At 35.5% G+C, this 15,664-nt stretch overlaps 1 protein-coding gene across 1 annotated transcript in view; it reads left to right on the forward strand.

The window, feature by feature from the left end:
• The first annotated feature begins 755 nt into the window (after positions 1-755).
• The window catches only part of ghrhrl (growth hormone releasing hormone receptor, like), a 32,322-nt gene continuing 17,413 nt past the window's right edge, over positions 756-15,664 (forward strand). The window contains exons 1-3 of the mRNA XM_026199071.1: positions 756-776; positions 1,412-1,525; positions 15,012-15,120. Coding sequence (XP_026054856.1) covers positions 756-776; positions 1,412-1,525; positions 15,012-15,120 — 244 coding nt within the window. The remainder of the gene's footprint in view (positions 777-1,411; positions 1,526-15,011; positions 15,121-15,664) is intronic.

Consider the following 15,664-nt stretch of genomic DNA (forward strand, 5'->3'; position numbering starts at 1 on the left):
GTTTTTGCCAATAGAAGTCTGTCAGTTTTTAGATCTGCTAAAATTGGTTTACTGATGCTCAGATACATTATATTTTTTTGGCATGTTCAATTTTAATGCCTCTTGATGGTACATCATCAAATATTAGAAAAATGAACACTAAGGCTGTTAAATGTGCATTTAATGAACTTTCTCGCTTTGTTTAGTTTGTTTATGCAAACACTAAAGCACATATGCAGGACACATGTTTATTCAGGTCTAAGGGTCAAATAATTTTCCAGGTGACAAAGCTGAACAAAACTGCTGCTCTGAAGATCTGTTACTATATTTATATCTCAAGCTCCTTTTTGAACTGTGTGCAATTTTAAATACTTTCCTAATACGACTTGTTCTTTTGCAAGAGTTTTAAAATGGTATTTTAAATAAACTGATGCTTTTGAAAGCACTTTTTAAAAGCTGTTGTTCAGGAAATTGTGAATACATAATGAATGTCACTGAATTTAATATCTGTGAATCTATGCAATCACAGTGCAATGTTTACAAACTGCAGAACCTTTAAGTGTAATAAAGTTGTATTGTATAATTTTAAGTGTATAAATGTCCATGCATGCACATGATGATAAACAGACTTTTTATATTTTTATGACTAGGCCTAATTGAAATCTCTAAATCTTTATTGGGAAGATTATGTGACGTGTTGCTCACTAGATCTATAGATCATATTTCTGCTAGTAATTTGGTGGTTTTCGTGACATCGCTGGTCATGTGATGTCAGCATGAGGGGCCGCCTTCTCCATGTAGAATACATTTTCTGGGAGAGTAAATACATTTCATGTAAGTGTACATCGTTAAATATATATATATATATATATATATATATATATATATATATATATATATATATATATATATATATATATATATATATATATATATATATATATATATATGCTATTAATTTCTTTAGATTTACCAAAAAATACTGAGTCCACCATTTAAGTGCATTTAAAAAAGTACATTGACAATAAAACATTTCGCATCACTTTGTGGCGAACAGATACTGTGCGTGGAGGAGCGCACATACACGGACTCTTGTTATTGTCCTTGGTGACTTTAACAAAGGAAAACTCACAATTGAACTCCCCCAATACAGACAATCTATTAAATGTCCTACCAGATGAGAACATTCTGGACCACTGCTACATTAACAGTGAGCAGTGCCAATCACGCCGTCCCTCGTGAAAGGGGGGGATGGAGCTTTGCAAACTTAATTGCCCCCCAAAAAACCCAGGATCACAGCTCTAAATGACTACAGACCTGTGAGGTTCTTGTCTGTCTGGTTTGAGGAGTGTTAGAATTCCTGTCTGCAGCAGAGATGCAGTGGTTCGAGCTGGATTATGAATGATGTGCTCTCTCTCCTCTGATTGGTCAGAGTCAGTCTATAAAGCATTCGATCCAACTACTGCTGTCAGCGCGCGCTGTGGACACGACTGGAGACATGCGCTCGTGGGTTCGCGGGATCCTGTGGTTGTCATCTTTTACAACTGTGAGTACCCACAACCTCGTGTATTTATTCACCCATTCACAGTCGTGGAATGCACTTTTTACAATGCACATTTGTGGGAGAATCATCTTCATAACTAGGGCTTACTTTTAATCGGTTGTTTGTGGTCTGGCAGGCTAATTATATATATATAATTAGCCTGCCAGACAGATAAATAAATAAATATATATATATATATATGTGTGTGTGTGTGTGTGTGTATGTATGCATGTATGTATTCGCGTGTTAAGAACGAAGACCGTGCTTTGTGTCTTCTCCGTATCTCCTGTGCTAACTTTGTACTGTTTTGCAAAATATTATTTTGGGCTCTGTGAAAATATGATTGCAATCTTAATTCATTATAGTGCATGTTTGCTCACCAGATGATGCGCTTCCTCAGAGGTGGAGTAAATGTTTGTTTTTCCAAACCTGTTTCGCTAAATATAGAAAAAGAGACTGCGGAGCCAATTAGAATACGTGGGCAATCAAGAAGACTCTTTACCTGTCAATCATTTGACGTTCTGGAGTTTTGTCAGCAGGTCGTCTGATATAGCTTTGGAGGGCGGGGTTTTCAGCTGGCTTTTATTTTATTTTATCTATTTTTTTTGTTAAAGATAATTCATTATTGTGTGAATTAAAAATAATATTTAGTTAAATTAGACTACAAGTGTACCGTACTGCATAGTACTCTCTGCTGCTTACTATTGTAGTCGAAACCGTGTGCAACGAATCATTCAAGTGCAGTGTTCTTTTCATTATATAAGTCCAGGGAAGTTTGACATTTCTGTCTGTATCTTGGAGCTCATTTAAGCCACTGCGTTCAAAGTGTGATTCATACTAGTTACAAGTGCTTAAATGCCAAGGCTGTTATCTTTGCAGCACAAACAGAAATGCGTAGTTTGGTAAGGTTTGAAATGTTCAAATTCACCTCATAGTTCAGGTTAGTTGTAACACACCCTGGGGGACATGTGACGATATGATATCCACCTGGGAGAGATGTAACATTATGCAACAAGGATTAATAAAAAAAAATAAAAAAAATAAAAATTGAAACTTTCTATTCAGCACTTGACTTAATTAAAACATAATTTTCAACAGAATATGAGATACCCCTTGGTCTGGACTTTTTCTTCCAAGACCTGAAAGGCATACTGAAAACCAGGGGTGGTTCTAGGGTGAGTGGAGATCCGGGGCTTAGCCCAGAAAAAATCCATGTATGTGACTTTTTATTTGAATAAATCAGAAAGATTTACCTTGTTTAAAATCTACAAAAACAAATTTAAAACATTTATTTAAAGTATTGAGGAAAATACATTTGCTTTTTGCAAACAAAAATTAAGAATTGCAAAACAAATGAAACAGCGCGAAAGCAATGATTTTGCCATGGTCATATCTATGAAATTATTTGCAACGCTGCTTTTATTTTGCGTGTCAGTCTAGTTTGAGCTTGCAATACCATTTTTCCTTTGCGCTTCACTTTTCAGCACGTCTCTCTTTGTGGCACTGTTTTGACGTGGGGGCGGAGTCAACGGACGGGGGCGTGTACAACATGCCTCCATGGAAGTGACGTCATCGGCCCGAGACGCAGCTCACTGATCCAGGTCCTGTCATGAGCAGAGACTTTCGAGTGGATCCTTTATTTTTATTCAGTAGCAGTAAAAAAAAATAATTCAGTAAAAAAATCATGTTTTCGTTTTATTTACTTTATTAACAAATGTATGTGTATAAGCAGCGTTTGCTCAAGTTAAAGAAGTTGTTAACATGAACATCTGCTGTTTATTTCTCTCAATGTGCACACTTTTATAGCATTATGTGTATTGGGATCGCAAATCATTTGAGTCATTTTGGGAGTTCGTAACGGCTTCGCGAATCATTTGAGTCAGTTCGGGAGTTCGTAGCTGGTTCGCGAATCATTTGAGTAATTTCGGGAGTTCGTAGCGGGATCGCGAATCATTTGAGACAGTTCGGGAGTTCGGAGCGGGATCGCGAATCATTTGAGTCAATTTGGGGATCGCGAATCATTTGAATAAGTTCGGGAGTTCGTAGCGGGATCGCGAATCATTTGAGTCATCTGACTCCAGTTTGGGAGTTCGTAATGGGTTCGCGAATCATTTGAGTCAGTTCGGGAGCTCGTAGCGGGTTCGCGAATCATTTGAGTCAGTTTGGGGATCGCAAATCATTTGAATCAGTTCGGGAGTTCGTAGCGGGTTCGCGAATCATTTGAGTCAATTTGGGGATCGTGAATCATTTGAATCAGTTCGGGAGTTCGTAGCGGGTTCGCGAATCATTTGAGTCAGCTCGGGAGTTCGTAGTGGGTTCGCGAATCATTTGAGTCAGTTTGGGGATCGCAAATCATTTGAATCAGTTCGGGAGTTCGTAGCGGGTTCACGAATCATTTGAGTTATGGGGATAGCGAATCATTTGAGTCAGTTCGGGAGTTCGTTGCGGTTTCGCGAATCATTTGAGTCAGTTTGGGGTTCGCGAATCATAGCTGTATATGGATAGGCATTTTTAACAAATTTAGTAGCTAGTTATAATTACGATTTCCACGCTTGTTTAGGTCTGAAATGTGAACTCGTATTTTTTGTTTTAATGATGTGCCTTTTAACAGTATCAAGTATATTAAAAAAATATTAAAAAACTAAACAAATCGTGCCTAAAAAGTGCCTGCATATAGGCTAATGTAAAGTTACATAATGAAGTCATACTAGTGCGCGTGTGCATTTTGAGTGCGTTCTTTCACTGCATTATTCGGTGTATTCAAATGCATTTATGAATGCATGTGAATGATCACAAAATTCAAGATATGAACCCTTTGTGCCAAAAGGGTTCTTTCTTGTCATTATAGAACCTTTTTAGCATAAAAGGTTCTTTGGAGTTGAGTAAAGAACCCTATGGTTCTATATAGAACCCCAATGATCCCTTTCTTCTAACAGTTTGTTGTGAAAACCTATAAATAAAACAAAATTTTTTGGACTAAGTTCTAATATGTTTTATTGATGTTATAACTAACCCCGAGTCTTGATGTTACCAATATCCCAGAGTCTTCTATCCATAAACTAGATTACCTTACAGCTAACAGCCAAAGCATTGGCAGCTTGCATGAAAAATATCTTCACACAGACACACAATAAATATAATTTAACTTCGATGAGTTTAACTACAAAGCAGGAACAGTCATCACAAAAAATCAATAAAATATCAACTATCCTACAAAATCTGCTGTGTCTGCCACAGGGCTCTATTTCCTCAAATTTGGAATAAGGACTAAACTGAGAATGTGTGAAGTGAATTAGGTGATTTGTAAATTATTTCTTATTTGAGAAATCAGAAGTGTTCCAATTGCCCTGTGTTCCAACTATCCCACTGCACATTTGGACATTTTGGCACAGTTTGCTCCTACAGCACATTTGGGTAATATATTGAAACAAGTGTGCAAACATCTTTAGAAATTTGTGTTTGAACTTCTTTTTTGATATAGCTCTATAAGAGTTTGATGAGAGGGTCTGTATTACTCACTATTGTAGAAAGCATAATGGCTAACTTGGATCATGTGTGCCTTAATAACCAATCACATTACAGCCTTGACGTCATTGTATTCAGCCGTTTACGGTTACCTTAGAAATGAATGACAAGTGCCATAAGCTGAAATCCCACCTGTTGTAAAAAGTTAGTGACTTTTCTTATAAAACAGCCATTTATTTTTGTGGTAATCTCATAAAAAAGGTGGGATTCAGCTTATGACACTTGTCATTCATTTCGGTATACATAAACATCACCCTAGCACCATTTTGGAGGGTATACACTGAACGCAAACAGCATATGTTGTTCTGTGTCAGCTGTGCACAAGGATTGTTGTTTGTTTTGTATATTTAATCTTGGATAGTTATTTGAATGCTGTTATTTGCAGTAGTTCAGGGGATTGTAGTTCTCTCCCTCATTGAAGCGGTTACATACATAGTCTTGTACCTTTTGTCTTTTTGTCTGATTTTCACATACTTTATTGCTTCAAATAAAAGTTTGCTGGTTTGGTTCAAGGATTATAGTGCTTTTATGAAGACTTTTTTTTTTCTTTTCTTTTTTTTTTGAAAATGATTGGAGAAACCAGCGCTGATGAGAAAGCGTGCAGGCACTGTTACATTCTGTATGACCGTGCGTAAAGTTTCATTGTTAAATGTAATGGCCAGAAAACGTATCCTTTTTTTCCCACCCGAGGCAGCTAATGGTCTTCCTCTATCACCTGCGTCCGTGTGTTTTAGCCACTCTGAACTCCAGCACTGATGGAAAACAGAAATTGCAACACTTCTGATGTCAAGGTTGCTATCTGGGGTCGAGCTTAGAGAATGAAAAAGAAAAGAGAAAACCACAAAAGAGTCTTTTGTGGAGTGTTAAATTCTCATTTGTCAATGGCGGGTTTGAGAGCAAGTCAAAATGACTTCAGGTATTTTTGGACACGTCTAATTTTTCTCTCAGAAAAGGGCGTTAGTTCATCTCTCTGTGTTGGATATTCTGGCTTCTTCTGTTTCACGATGACTTTTAGTTTTTGAGTTATCCATTACGTCTCCTGCAGCAGCTGGTAAATTCAGGTGTATGTGAATTTTGTCACCAGGAGAAGGCTTTGAAATGATCTCGGGCTTTCTCACTGTCAAAAATAAGTAAGCACTCGACTTTCCTCTGGTGCATTTGGTTGTGCACTAGTGCACCCATTCCCCTGGCAACTGCACAGCAAAACCTCTATATAAAGTAAATGTGGAGGCACAAGCGGCATCTGCGAACTGAACTGGGGGACCCTTCTTGAAAACGGGGCAGTTAATGGATCTGTGTGCTGTCCTGTAGAATGGAGATGAATGTTCTCCAGGGAGGATGCACGTAGAGCTCTCTGTAAGCGAGACAGCTGGTTTAATATGGCGCAGGTGTTTTTTTCTGAGTGCCTGTACAAATATGCGTTTTCTTTTTCAATTTCTTTGCTGAAGCACATTAACATCTCAGGCCTTTGGAATTCATCAATGGAATCAGTGGTTCGGCTGGTGTGACATTTTCAGATTTTTAAAGCGGTGGTGTTTCATCAGTTTCAAAAAGTTTGCCCTATTTTGATACTCTTGGATATAAATGGTTTTTACAAAGCTGCACATGCAATAAAGATCTACTTTGTCATTGACAAATGATAGAAGACATTTGCAAGTGTTGTTTTCTACAACAAGATATCCCTGCTCTTTTTGTTATATCTACCTTGTACTGAATCACAAACAATTCACACCTTTTCACAAATTCGTTTGGCTGATTAGAAAAAAAGAGTGATTCATCTGTGAATCTGAAGAATATTCTTTAACAGCTGATAGAAAATACAAGTGTATATATAGTTGTGAAATATTATCAGGATAAATTATTCTCAGATCGTTATATGCTTATCTTCACTGGTATATCATATAAGGATTTATCAATAAGTGAAATAAAATATGATATAAAACTTATTTCAGCTTCAACATTTCTTAGTTTAACTTGATTTACTAAAATGACTAAAAACTAAAATTAAAACTGAAAAAAATGTATATATATACTAGGGGTGTAACGATACGCGTATTCGTATTGAACCGTTCGGTACGACGCTTTCGGTTCGGTACGCGGTACGCATTACGTATACCGAACGGTTCGTTGGAGTAATTAATTATATTTGAAAAAAAAAAAAAAGAGAGAGAGAGAGAGAAATATAATGATATGCGTTCAACAAGGTAGCCCAATAACCCAAACAACGTAACAGGCAACGCCCCTGACACTCCCGAAGAAGAAAAAAACACCATCTTATATGTTTATGTTAGGCTACTCAGCAGGCGCTCGCTCACTCAGTACGCGCTGCAGGCTCGTTGCAAAATAGCCAATGCGTTGAACAGACTAGAAATGAGAAGATCCTCCAATAACCAACAGGTCTGGTTCACATATCGTGCCTAAAAACGCATGGAAAACGCTAAGCGCGTCTTTCTCCTCCTTTCCAAAGCGCTCGGGCAGAAGCGCTCATGAGGCGTCTGTCTTTGCTAAGCAACAATGACGTGCTCTCTCCATGAGACACGGAAATTTCAGCGAAGGATAAATGGATTTGCAGCTCTAAAAATCGCTTGCAGTAGCTCTGCTACTAAATTTATTTCAAAATTGCAATCCATATACAACTATGATCAGCTGTTCCTTCATCTTGGCTGAGCTCTCAACGTTGTTACGGGAAAGGATGAAGCTGATTGGTTGGTTCTTGTCACATGACCCGCGGTGCGCTTGCGGCATTCTGAAAAGTTGAGATGTTTTTGCATTTTGCTGTATCTAAAACGTATCGAACCAAACCGAACCGAACCGTGACATCAGTGTATCGTATCGAACCGAACCGTGAATTTTGTGAACCGTTACACCCCTAATATATACTAAAATGTACAAAAACAAATGACTAAAACTTTCATTAAAATTAAAAAAAAAAGTTACCAAAATTACACTCAACAATTTTTTCAAAATTCTTTTTAACATTAAAAATAAAAGTTTTTTGAGCAGCAAATCAGCATATTATAATGATTTAAGAAGGATCATGTGAGTTTTTGAAAACAGAATTGTAGTAATATTTCACAACAATTCTGTTTTAACAGAATTTGTGATCAAATAAATGCAGCCCTGGTGAAAACCTTGTGCTCTCATGGCTGAATACTGTGAAGTGCTGCTGTTTTGCAGCTCAGGATCAAAACCATTAAGTAAAAGCCCATAATAGTATTTAATTGTTTTGATGAAATGCATTCTTTAATAGCAGGAAGAGAGAAATAAAACACAGACAGAAGAGCGTGTTGGCTAAAATATCCACAGGGTGCAGCTCTGAAATCCACGGAATTCAAATGTGAGTGATGTCATAGTAACAGCATGAATGCAATTATGGGCTTTCTTTTTAGTTCATGTCCAGAGAATCAAAAGCATTAGTGACAAAAGCACTGGCTCTCTTCTATCCTTTTTACACTAATTAAACCGATTGTGGCTCTGAACACGGCGGAGCATCCAGGTCAAGTTAAGCAACTGGCAGTATTAGATGTAAATGGGTGTTGAACATGGGGGTAAGCGTAAATATTTCCTTTGTGTAATGAAGAGGGCATGAGACTTTATGAATGGAGAGAGACCTTAAATATGCTGCTTGCTTACAAATCAACTCTGACTAATATATTAGAAATACTTTACAGAGTCAGTGCTGATTCAATTACTGCTTGCACTGTCAGTTATTATGAGCAACAACTCAAACAGAGGTTTAATTACTTTTATGATCATGCATAAACCCGGTCAAAGGACTGCATTAGTTTAAACCGCATGATACTACATGAATGACTCTTAAAGAGAAACATCATAGTCAGATTTCACTTGCATTATGACTTTATTTATATGACAGTCGGGCACATTTTCCCTCCAAATTCTCAATACTTAAAAAAAAAGAAAGAAAGAAAGAGAGAGAACTAATGCATTGTATTAATCATAATACAAGATTAGAAATCAGCCTGTCTGGACACAGAAAACATGAGCAGAACAAATTGTACAACAAGCCAAAAACATAACACGATCATATTTATATTATTGGAAAATTAATGCAAAAATTAACCCAAATGAAAATTGTCACAATGCAAAAAATATATGTGCTAAAAAAAATATTAACTTAATTCAAATTTAATTTGCTTCACTATTCAATAAATAATATAAAAAAATTATTTATTAACATTGTCAAAATATGCAAAAATAGTTTTCATGTACCTGAAATAAATCATTTACTGTTTTTCCTATGTACTTACACACTTCTATTTATACACTTTTTTTTTTAAATAAAAACAAATAAATTAAAATCGAAGTGCTCAAAATCTCACAGAATCTAGTTGCAGAAAAATAGGCTTCTTGTACTTAACGTAAAATGTGATTTATTGTTTTTCTTTTGATTTTGGGGGTGAAATATGACCCAGACAGCATTCATAAGCTTCACCCAAATAGTAACCTAATTCTGCTGTTTCCCCACAGATAACATAACCTTGAAGAAACAACTTGAAGCAACACTCACATAAAAGCACTCAGGGGAGGCTTGTGTCACAAACTCAATTCAAGTCCAGAGCGTTTTGGAATGTTTCTAGTCTTGCTTTCTAAAAATAGTATAAAGCGTACAGTATAATGGTTTCAGAGCGCTGTCTGGATTACTGCTATCAGAGCAGAGTTTGGGCAGCTTAGAGAAACTGAAGAGGTGATGTTGAGCTTGACCTGCTTTCATTAGCACTAACAGTACATTGTGCTTCTGCTTCGTTTTCACCTTTTCTTTCTACTAGCAGAGAATGCAGGAGAATATCTGGTGAGGTTATATACACCTGACCTGAGAAGTTTGTTACAAACACACACCGACTCCTGTAGCAAAACAGTGAGTGTTTCAACATTTCATCAAATTTTCTGCTAGTGTTTCTTCAAGACGTATAGCAGTAGAACGATTCAGCTGTCTAGGATACTGCTGATGATAATGACATGGATGTGTGGCAGGCTTTCATCTGGGTTATGGATAAGGTGACAGCACTGTTCTCCTTCAGAAAATCTCACAGTGGCGAAAACCACCATATAAATGCTAATTTTTTATAGGCCAAAATCAGGAGATGAGCATTTTAGCACTTCTGGTTGTGTCCTCCTGAAGTCAGCATTTTTATTTTTTAATGGGTTTTTGGTTAAACACCTGATCTAAGGTCTCTGGTTAACAAGCTCAAGATATTTTCACATTTTAATGATTTTTTGAAATGCTTTTACTTGTCTTGAAAAATAAGGTGTGCTATTGCTAAAAAGTGGGACTACAGAGTTTGTTAAACTTTTTCTAACTGAGCAGATAAACTCATCTACTCACTAGTCGCTTTCACAGGCTCCTTGTGTTTATAATCATGCTCTTACAAACTATTCTGCAATCATTTGAGTTTGCCTACAAAAATACACACTATTGTCCCTTGGTTTGATTTATCCACCTTATTTTTTAATGCAGAAGTAAGCTGTTTTCTCTGAATGTGCAAGACTAACAGTTCATTATTCACACTAGGGAAATAACAAGAAGAAGAACAAAGTGCAGACAGTAAAACTGTTTGCACTACAAACCACTGTGTTCATAATTAAGATAATATGAAAAAAAAAGTAAGACACCAGTTAGCAATATAAAGCAGCAAAATGAGCTGTTTTCTTCAGCTAAACATAGCTGGAAGTGAATGACTGCGAAAGACCGCTCTTACTTGAAAAATAAGGTGGATTATGCTGTGTTAATAGTTTTATGTTGCAATAATTTCACATTCATTCTTTAACTTATGCAGTAGTGTAGAAACAACATAAGGGCAGTATGTTTTTGATATTGTATTTTATGACTGAAGGCAACTAATTTTATTGATGTCTCTATGAAATTAGAATTTTCATTCAACATTACAGTATAATTAAGAACTATCAATTTTAAAAAGTATTATACTGTACTTATAAAAATAAAATAACTTGAACTTAAAACAAACTTCATATTATTTGGCTGCTATTATTCTAAGAGCTGCTTCTACTGAACGTGACGTGGATCTGACACACATGCTTTTCATTTCATTCGCACTTTAATATGAAATGATATAGGATACTGCGCGATGGCATATTTGTGTGTGCAGTTGACACACAGTATGGCCTAACAACATCTCACCTGACTGCAGTTCACTCTTGTTCTACTGAAGCTCCGTCGTCACCTTTTCTGTTTCCACGATTATTTGATTAGCATCTGATGCTGAGGTGAAGTTGAAGAGCGCATCTGTAAAGTCCCCCTTTTAATGTGGTGGTAAAGATGGTCTGCATTTAAATTAAATGCAATTCTTGTCAAGAAAAAAAGAGACTGCAAATGGGGTGGCCAACCTCCGTCCCTGCGTTAAATATGTTTAATGCCATTAAAGGGTTAGTTCACCCAAAAATGACAATTAGGCTGTGTTTTACTTACACCCGAGGCATCCTATGACTTTCATCTTTCAGACGAATCCAGTTGTTGATCGAGGGCACTATGAAATCTGTTTTATTTTTTCCTAAATTCCATTTTATTTTATTTTTAAATTCAGTTTTTTTCTGTTTTAAGATTTCTCTTTGTTAATTTAAAGTTTTATTAATCAAAAAGTGTCTAATTAATTAAAACCATGAAACTTATACATATTCACATCAATTTAATAAAAGTTTAACAAAAATGTTTAGGGCCCTATGAAATGTTTTTTTTTTCTTAACCATATTTTTTATTGTTACCAAATTCTGTGTTTTAGCATGTCTAATTATTTGAATGCATAAAAAAAACTTTTTTTTTCTTTTTTTTCTTTTTTAAAGTAGTCCCCCCCCCCCCCCATAAAACAGGAACCCATTAAACAGGAAAAATGAATCGGCTGCATTATCCCTCTAAATATAGACAGCATTATTTTACTGATATGGGTATACAGGCTACTATGATGAGACAAACAGCCGTTCACTAGATGATGCTATTGTTTCGCTTCTTGAAGTGGTAGTTGGCTGGGCTCCTCAGAGGACAAATGTCCAGAGCTCAGAGATTGCGTTTCATTTAATCTTGCTTCCGTTTGAATCATTTTGAAGGGCTCTCCATAGTTTTTCATCATGTGAGATGAATAGAATAATTAGATTTATAAGGCTGCTGTAGTTCTTAGGATAGCCTCGTAAAGAATGTTCCAGGACGGAGGTTTTTGATCGTAAGTACTGCTTTGGTTCAAAGCGGGATAGAATGAACTCCTGGTGGAAAGTCAATCTTTCGACGGCTCTCCAAAGCTGTCATCTCTGGAAGACCTCTCAAGAAGACTATTCCCTCGGTTGCTTCATTTTTAGAATCATTTCCATCAGCTCGCGATTTCTCTGCCTCTCTTGTTCTCTCTAAATCTTTTTATGTACGTATACTACCAGTCAAGGTTTTTGAAAGAAATGTCTTAAAAAAATAAAAAGATACAGTAAAAACAGTTAAATTGTGAAATATTATTGTAATTCGAACAACAATTTTCTATGTGAATGTATTTTAAAATGTAATTTATTCCTGGGATGCATCTTTACTCACATGATCATTCAGAAATTATTCTTATTTGCTGCTTGAGAAAAATCTCTTATTATTATCAATGATGAAAGTAGATGTCCTGCTTAATATTTTTGTGGAAACCATCATTTTAGATTTTTGATGACTACAAAGTTCATAATAACAGCATTTATTTGAAATATAATTTTTTATAATATTAAAATTGATTTATTGTGACTTCTAAAGAATTGTATTTGTCCTTCTGAATAACAATTTTAATTTCGAATTAAATTCTGTAATATATTTTTTGTCATTTTTATTCAGTTTTTGTTTCGTTTATTATATTACTATAGGGTTCATGTATTTTTATTGCACTTTAAGTTTTCATGTAAGTTGTTCATTCAATTTTTATTTATTTCACTTGGTTATTTTGGTGCTTCTGCTCAAACATATTTCAGTTAGTTGCCAAGGCACCAAGGTGACTTTTAAATCTTTTATTTAGTTTAAGTCTAAAATACCCCTCCCATATATTTATTTCTCTAATATTTATATTTAAAAAAAATTGTTCAGCTATGTCAGGTCAAAATCTTTTAGATTCTATAATAACCCTGCTGTACTGTGCAATAACAGAATTAATCTAAAAAAAATCCACTTTCTCTTCTTCTCTCCACTTCTGTTTTCCTTAAGACACTGAAAATGGCAAGTGATAATATCTCCCTGCGTCTCTAAGGATTAGCAGATATAGAGAGATAAATGTTGAGAAAAACCAGCGCATATGAGATCGAGCTGCTGTATGAGACTAAAGAACCTGACGCAGATAGGAACACACACACCGTCTGCTTCCTCTCTAGACTTGTTTACGATCTTGATCGGCTCAGTGTTTTTGAAGACATCTTTTAATGAACAATACCCAGACGCTGACCTGTATTTTTCATTCAATGAAAGCTCCCCCTTGTAGCAGAGAGACGTGAGCACTTTGGAGATGATTTACCTCTAAAGACAGAATATAAGCACGTACAACCAGCCTTATCGAGCGGCCTGTGAAGAGCAAAGTGTTGAACTTATACCTTCTCTTGCCTAAAATAATATTTATTGAACTTTTCAGAATGTTATTGCCAAAATCTTATATCAAACTAAATGTTATATGGCGGGTGTAAATCACAAGAAATGGTGCTGTGTGTGCGTCATTGACTTACTATTGATGTGAATACACTGTTGGGGGCGGTTTTTGAAAGATTTTATACTTTTATTTAAGAAGAATTCATTAAATTGATCAAAAGCGACAGCAAAGACGTTCATAATATTACAAAAGATTTTTGTTTCAAATAAATGCTGTTCTTTTGAACTTTCTATTCTTTTTTTTCGTGAGCAGCAAATCAGCATATTAGAGTGTTTTCTGATGGACACTGAAGACTGGAATGAGGCGTAAAATTCAGTTTGATCATGTGAATAAATTACATTTTAAAATGTATTAGAATAGAAAACACTTATTTTAAATTGCAAAAATATTTTACAATATTGAGGTGTTTTATTTTTATCAAATAAATGTAGCTTTTTTGTTGGCCATGAGACTTTTAAAAAAAAAATGGCTTTGTATAAATATGGATATACATGTGAAATATTGTGTTAGATCAGTTCTCTTTTCATTTCAGCTATGGAGTATTATGAACTATTGGTACCACATGTTTACAACTCATTGGGGATTTAATAGTTTATAAAAAGGCCATTGAAAACGTATATTTGTTACGCAGAGATCTCCCTACACTGCTTCTGTAATATCTGGACCTGTTACTTTGAGCCTGAGGTGCTGCAATACTAGTTTCTTAAACCTTTTTGAACAATAATACAAATTTCCCTGAATATTTCCCTGAGCGTTTCCCGAGAGTAAGCCATGAGTCTTTGATTGTGATTGCTTTCAAAAGCTGCTAGAGCTCACAATAACATTTGAACTCTTAAACCGCAAAGATTCACTCTGAAGTGTTTGATTGGAGTGTGATCACATGTTCATAGTTAATGAATGCATATGTTTGTGCATGCCATATGTTGAAATGGTTTTTGACGAGGGCTACTTCATTAACAGCCACTCTAAAAGAAACAATGATTTGAAATGAAAGATGGGGGTATTTTTGAAATGGCCTATCTGATTTCTTTTCAATAACTTCAGTATAGCGCAACAACTATCCATTGAAAAGAAGAAATCTCACCTTTGTGCTAATGCAATCAGAAGTGATGTTTTTCAGTGCTGTTATTACCATTACAATTTCAATCTATTTTACTTTGCACCTAAGCATATGCCCTCTTTGTCTGCATCTAGAAAAAATGTGTCAGGATTGAGTCTGCAATTTAATTCTTTTTTTTTTTTTTTTAGCATGAGTGTCTGAAGAGGGATCTTTAAGTGATGTGTTATAAGCTAGACCTGCATTTTAATGCATCACTCACTCTTTTAATATTCTGTCTCTGCAGGTGTTGTCTAGTTTGCATCCTGAGTGTGAGTATATCTTTCAGCTGGCAAGAGATGAGCAGCGGTGTCTCAGAGAGATCACAGATCTTGGAAACCTCAGCAGCTCTTCAGGTAGAAACAAACAGACGCTCCTGATGAGATGTTGAAGGGCTTTTTACTCCCAGCATGTGAAATGCATGCTAAACAGAACTGAGGTTTAATTGAGAGCAAATGGAGACTTTTCTTCCTTCTCAGATTTGTTAGAGATATACATTTCTGCAATCAAAAGCCAGAGGTCTCCGAATGCACTCAAACATTCCTCAGTTTTATCCAAGGCTAAATAACATGACCATTCAGAAGTTTATTATCAGTGTTGAAAACCGTTATGCTGATGTGAAAACCATTATACATTATTTTTCAGTATTCTTTGATAAATAGAATGTTCGAAAGAACTGCATTTATTTGCAATAGATGTCTTACTGTCACTTTTCACAGAAATCTTTATTAAATTATTCAAGTACTTACCTCAATCCTGAAAGAATATACTATATTTTTTTCTTCTGTAAACCATACCATCATGAGTAATTTCTGTTGTCAAGCATTTGAACTTTTACACTTTTTTTTTTTATTTGAAATGACATGAAAATTTTAAATAAATCACATCTGCATAGCATTT

The sequence above is a fragment of the Carassius auratus genome, chromosome 23, assembly GCF_003368295.1.
Source record: "Carassius auratus strain Wakin chromosome 23, ASM336829v1, whole genome shotgun sequence".
Taxonomy (NCBI): domain Eukaryota; kingdom Metazoa; phylum Chordata; class Actinopteri; order Cypriniformes; family Cyprinidae; genus Carassius; species Carassius auratus.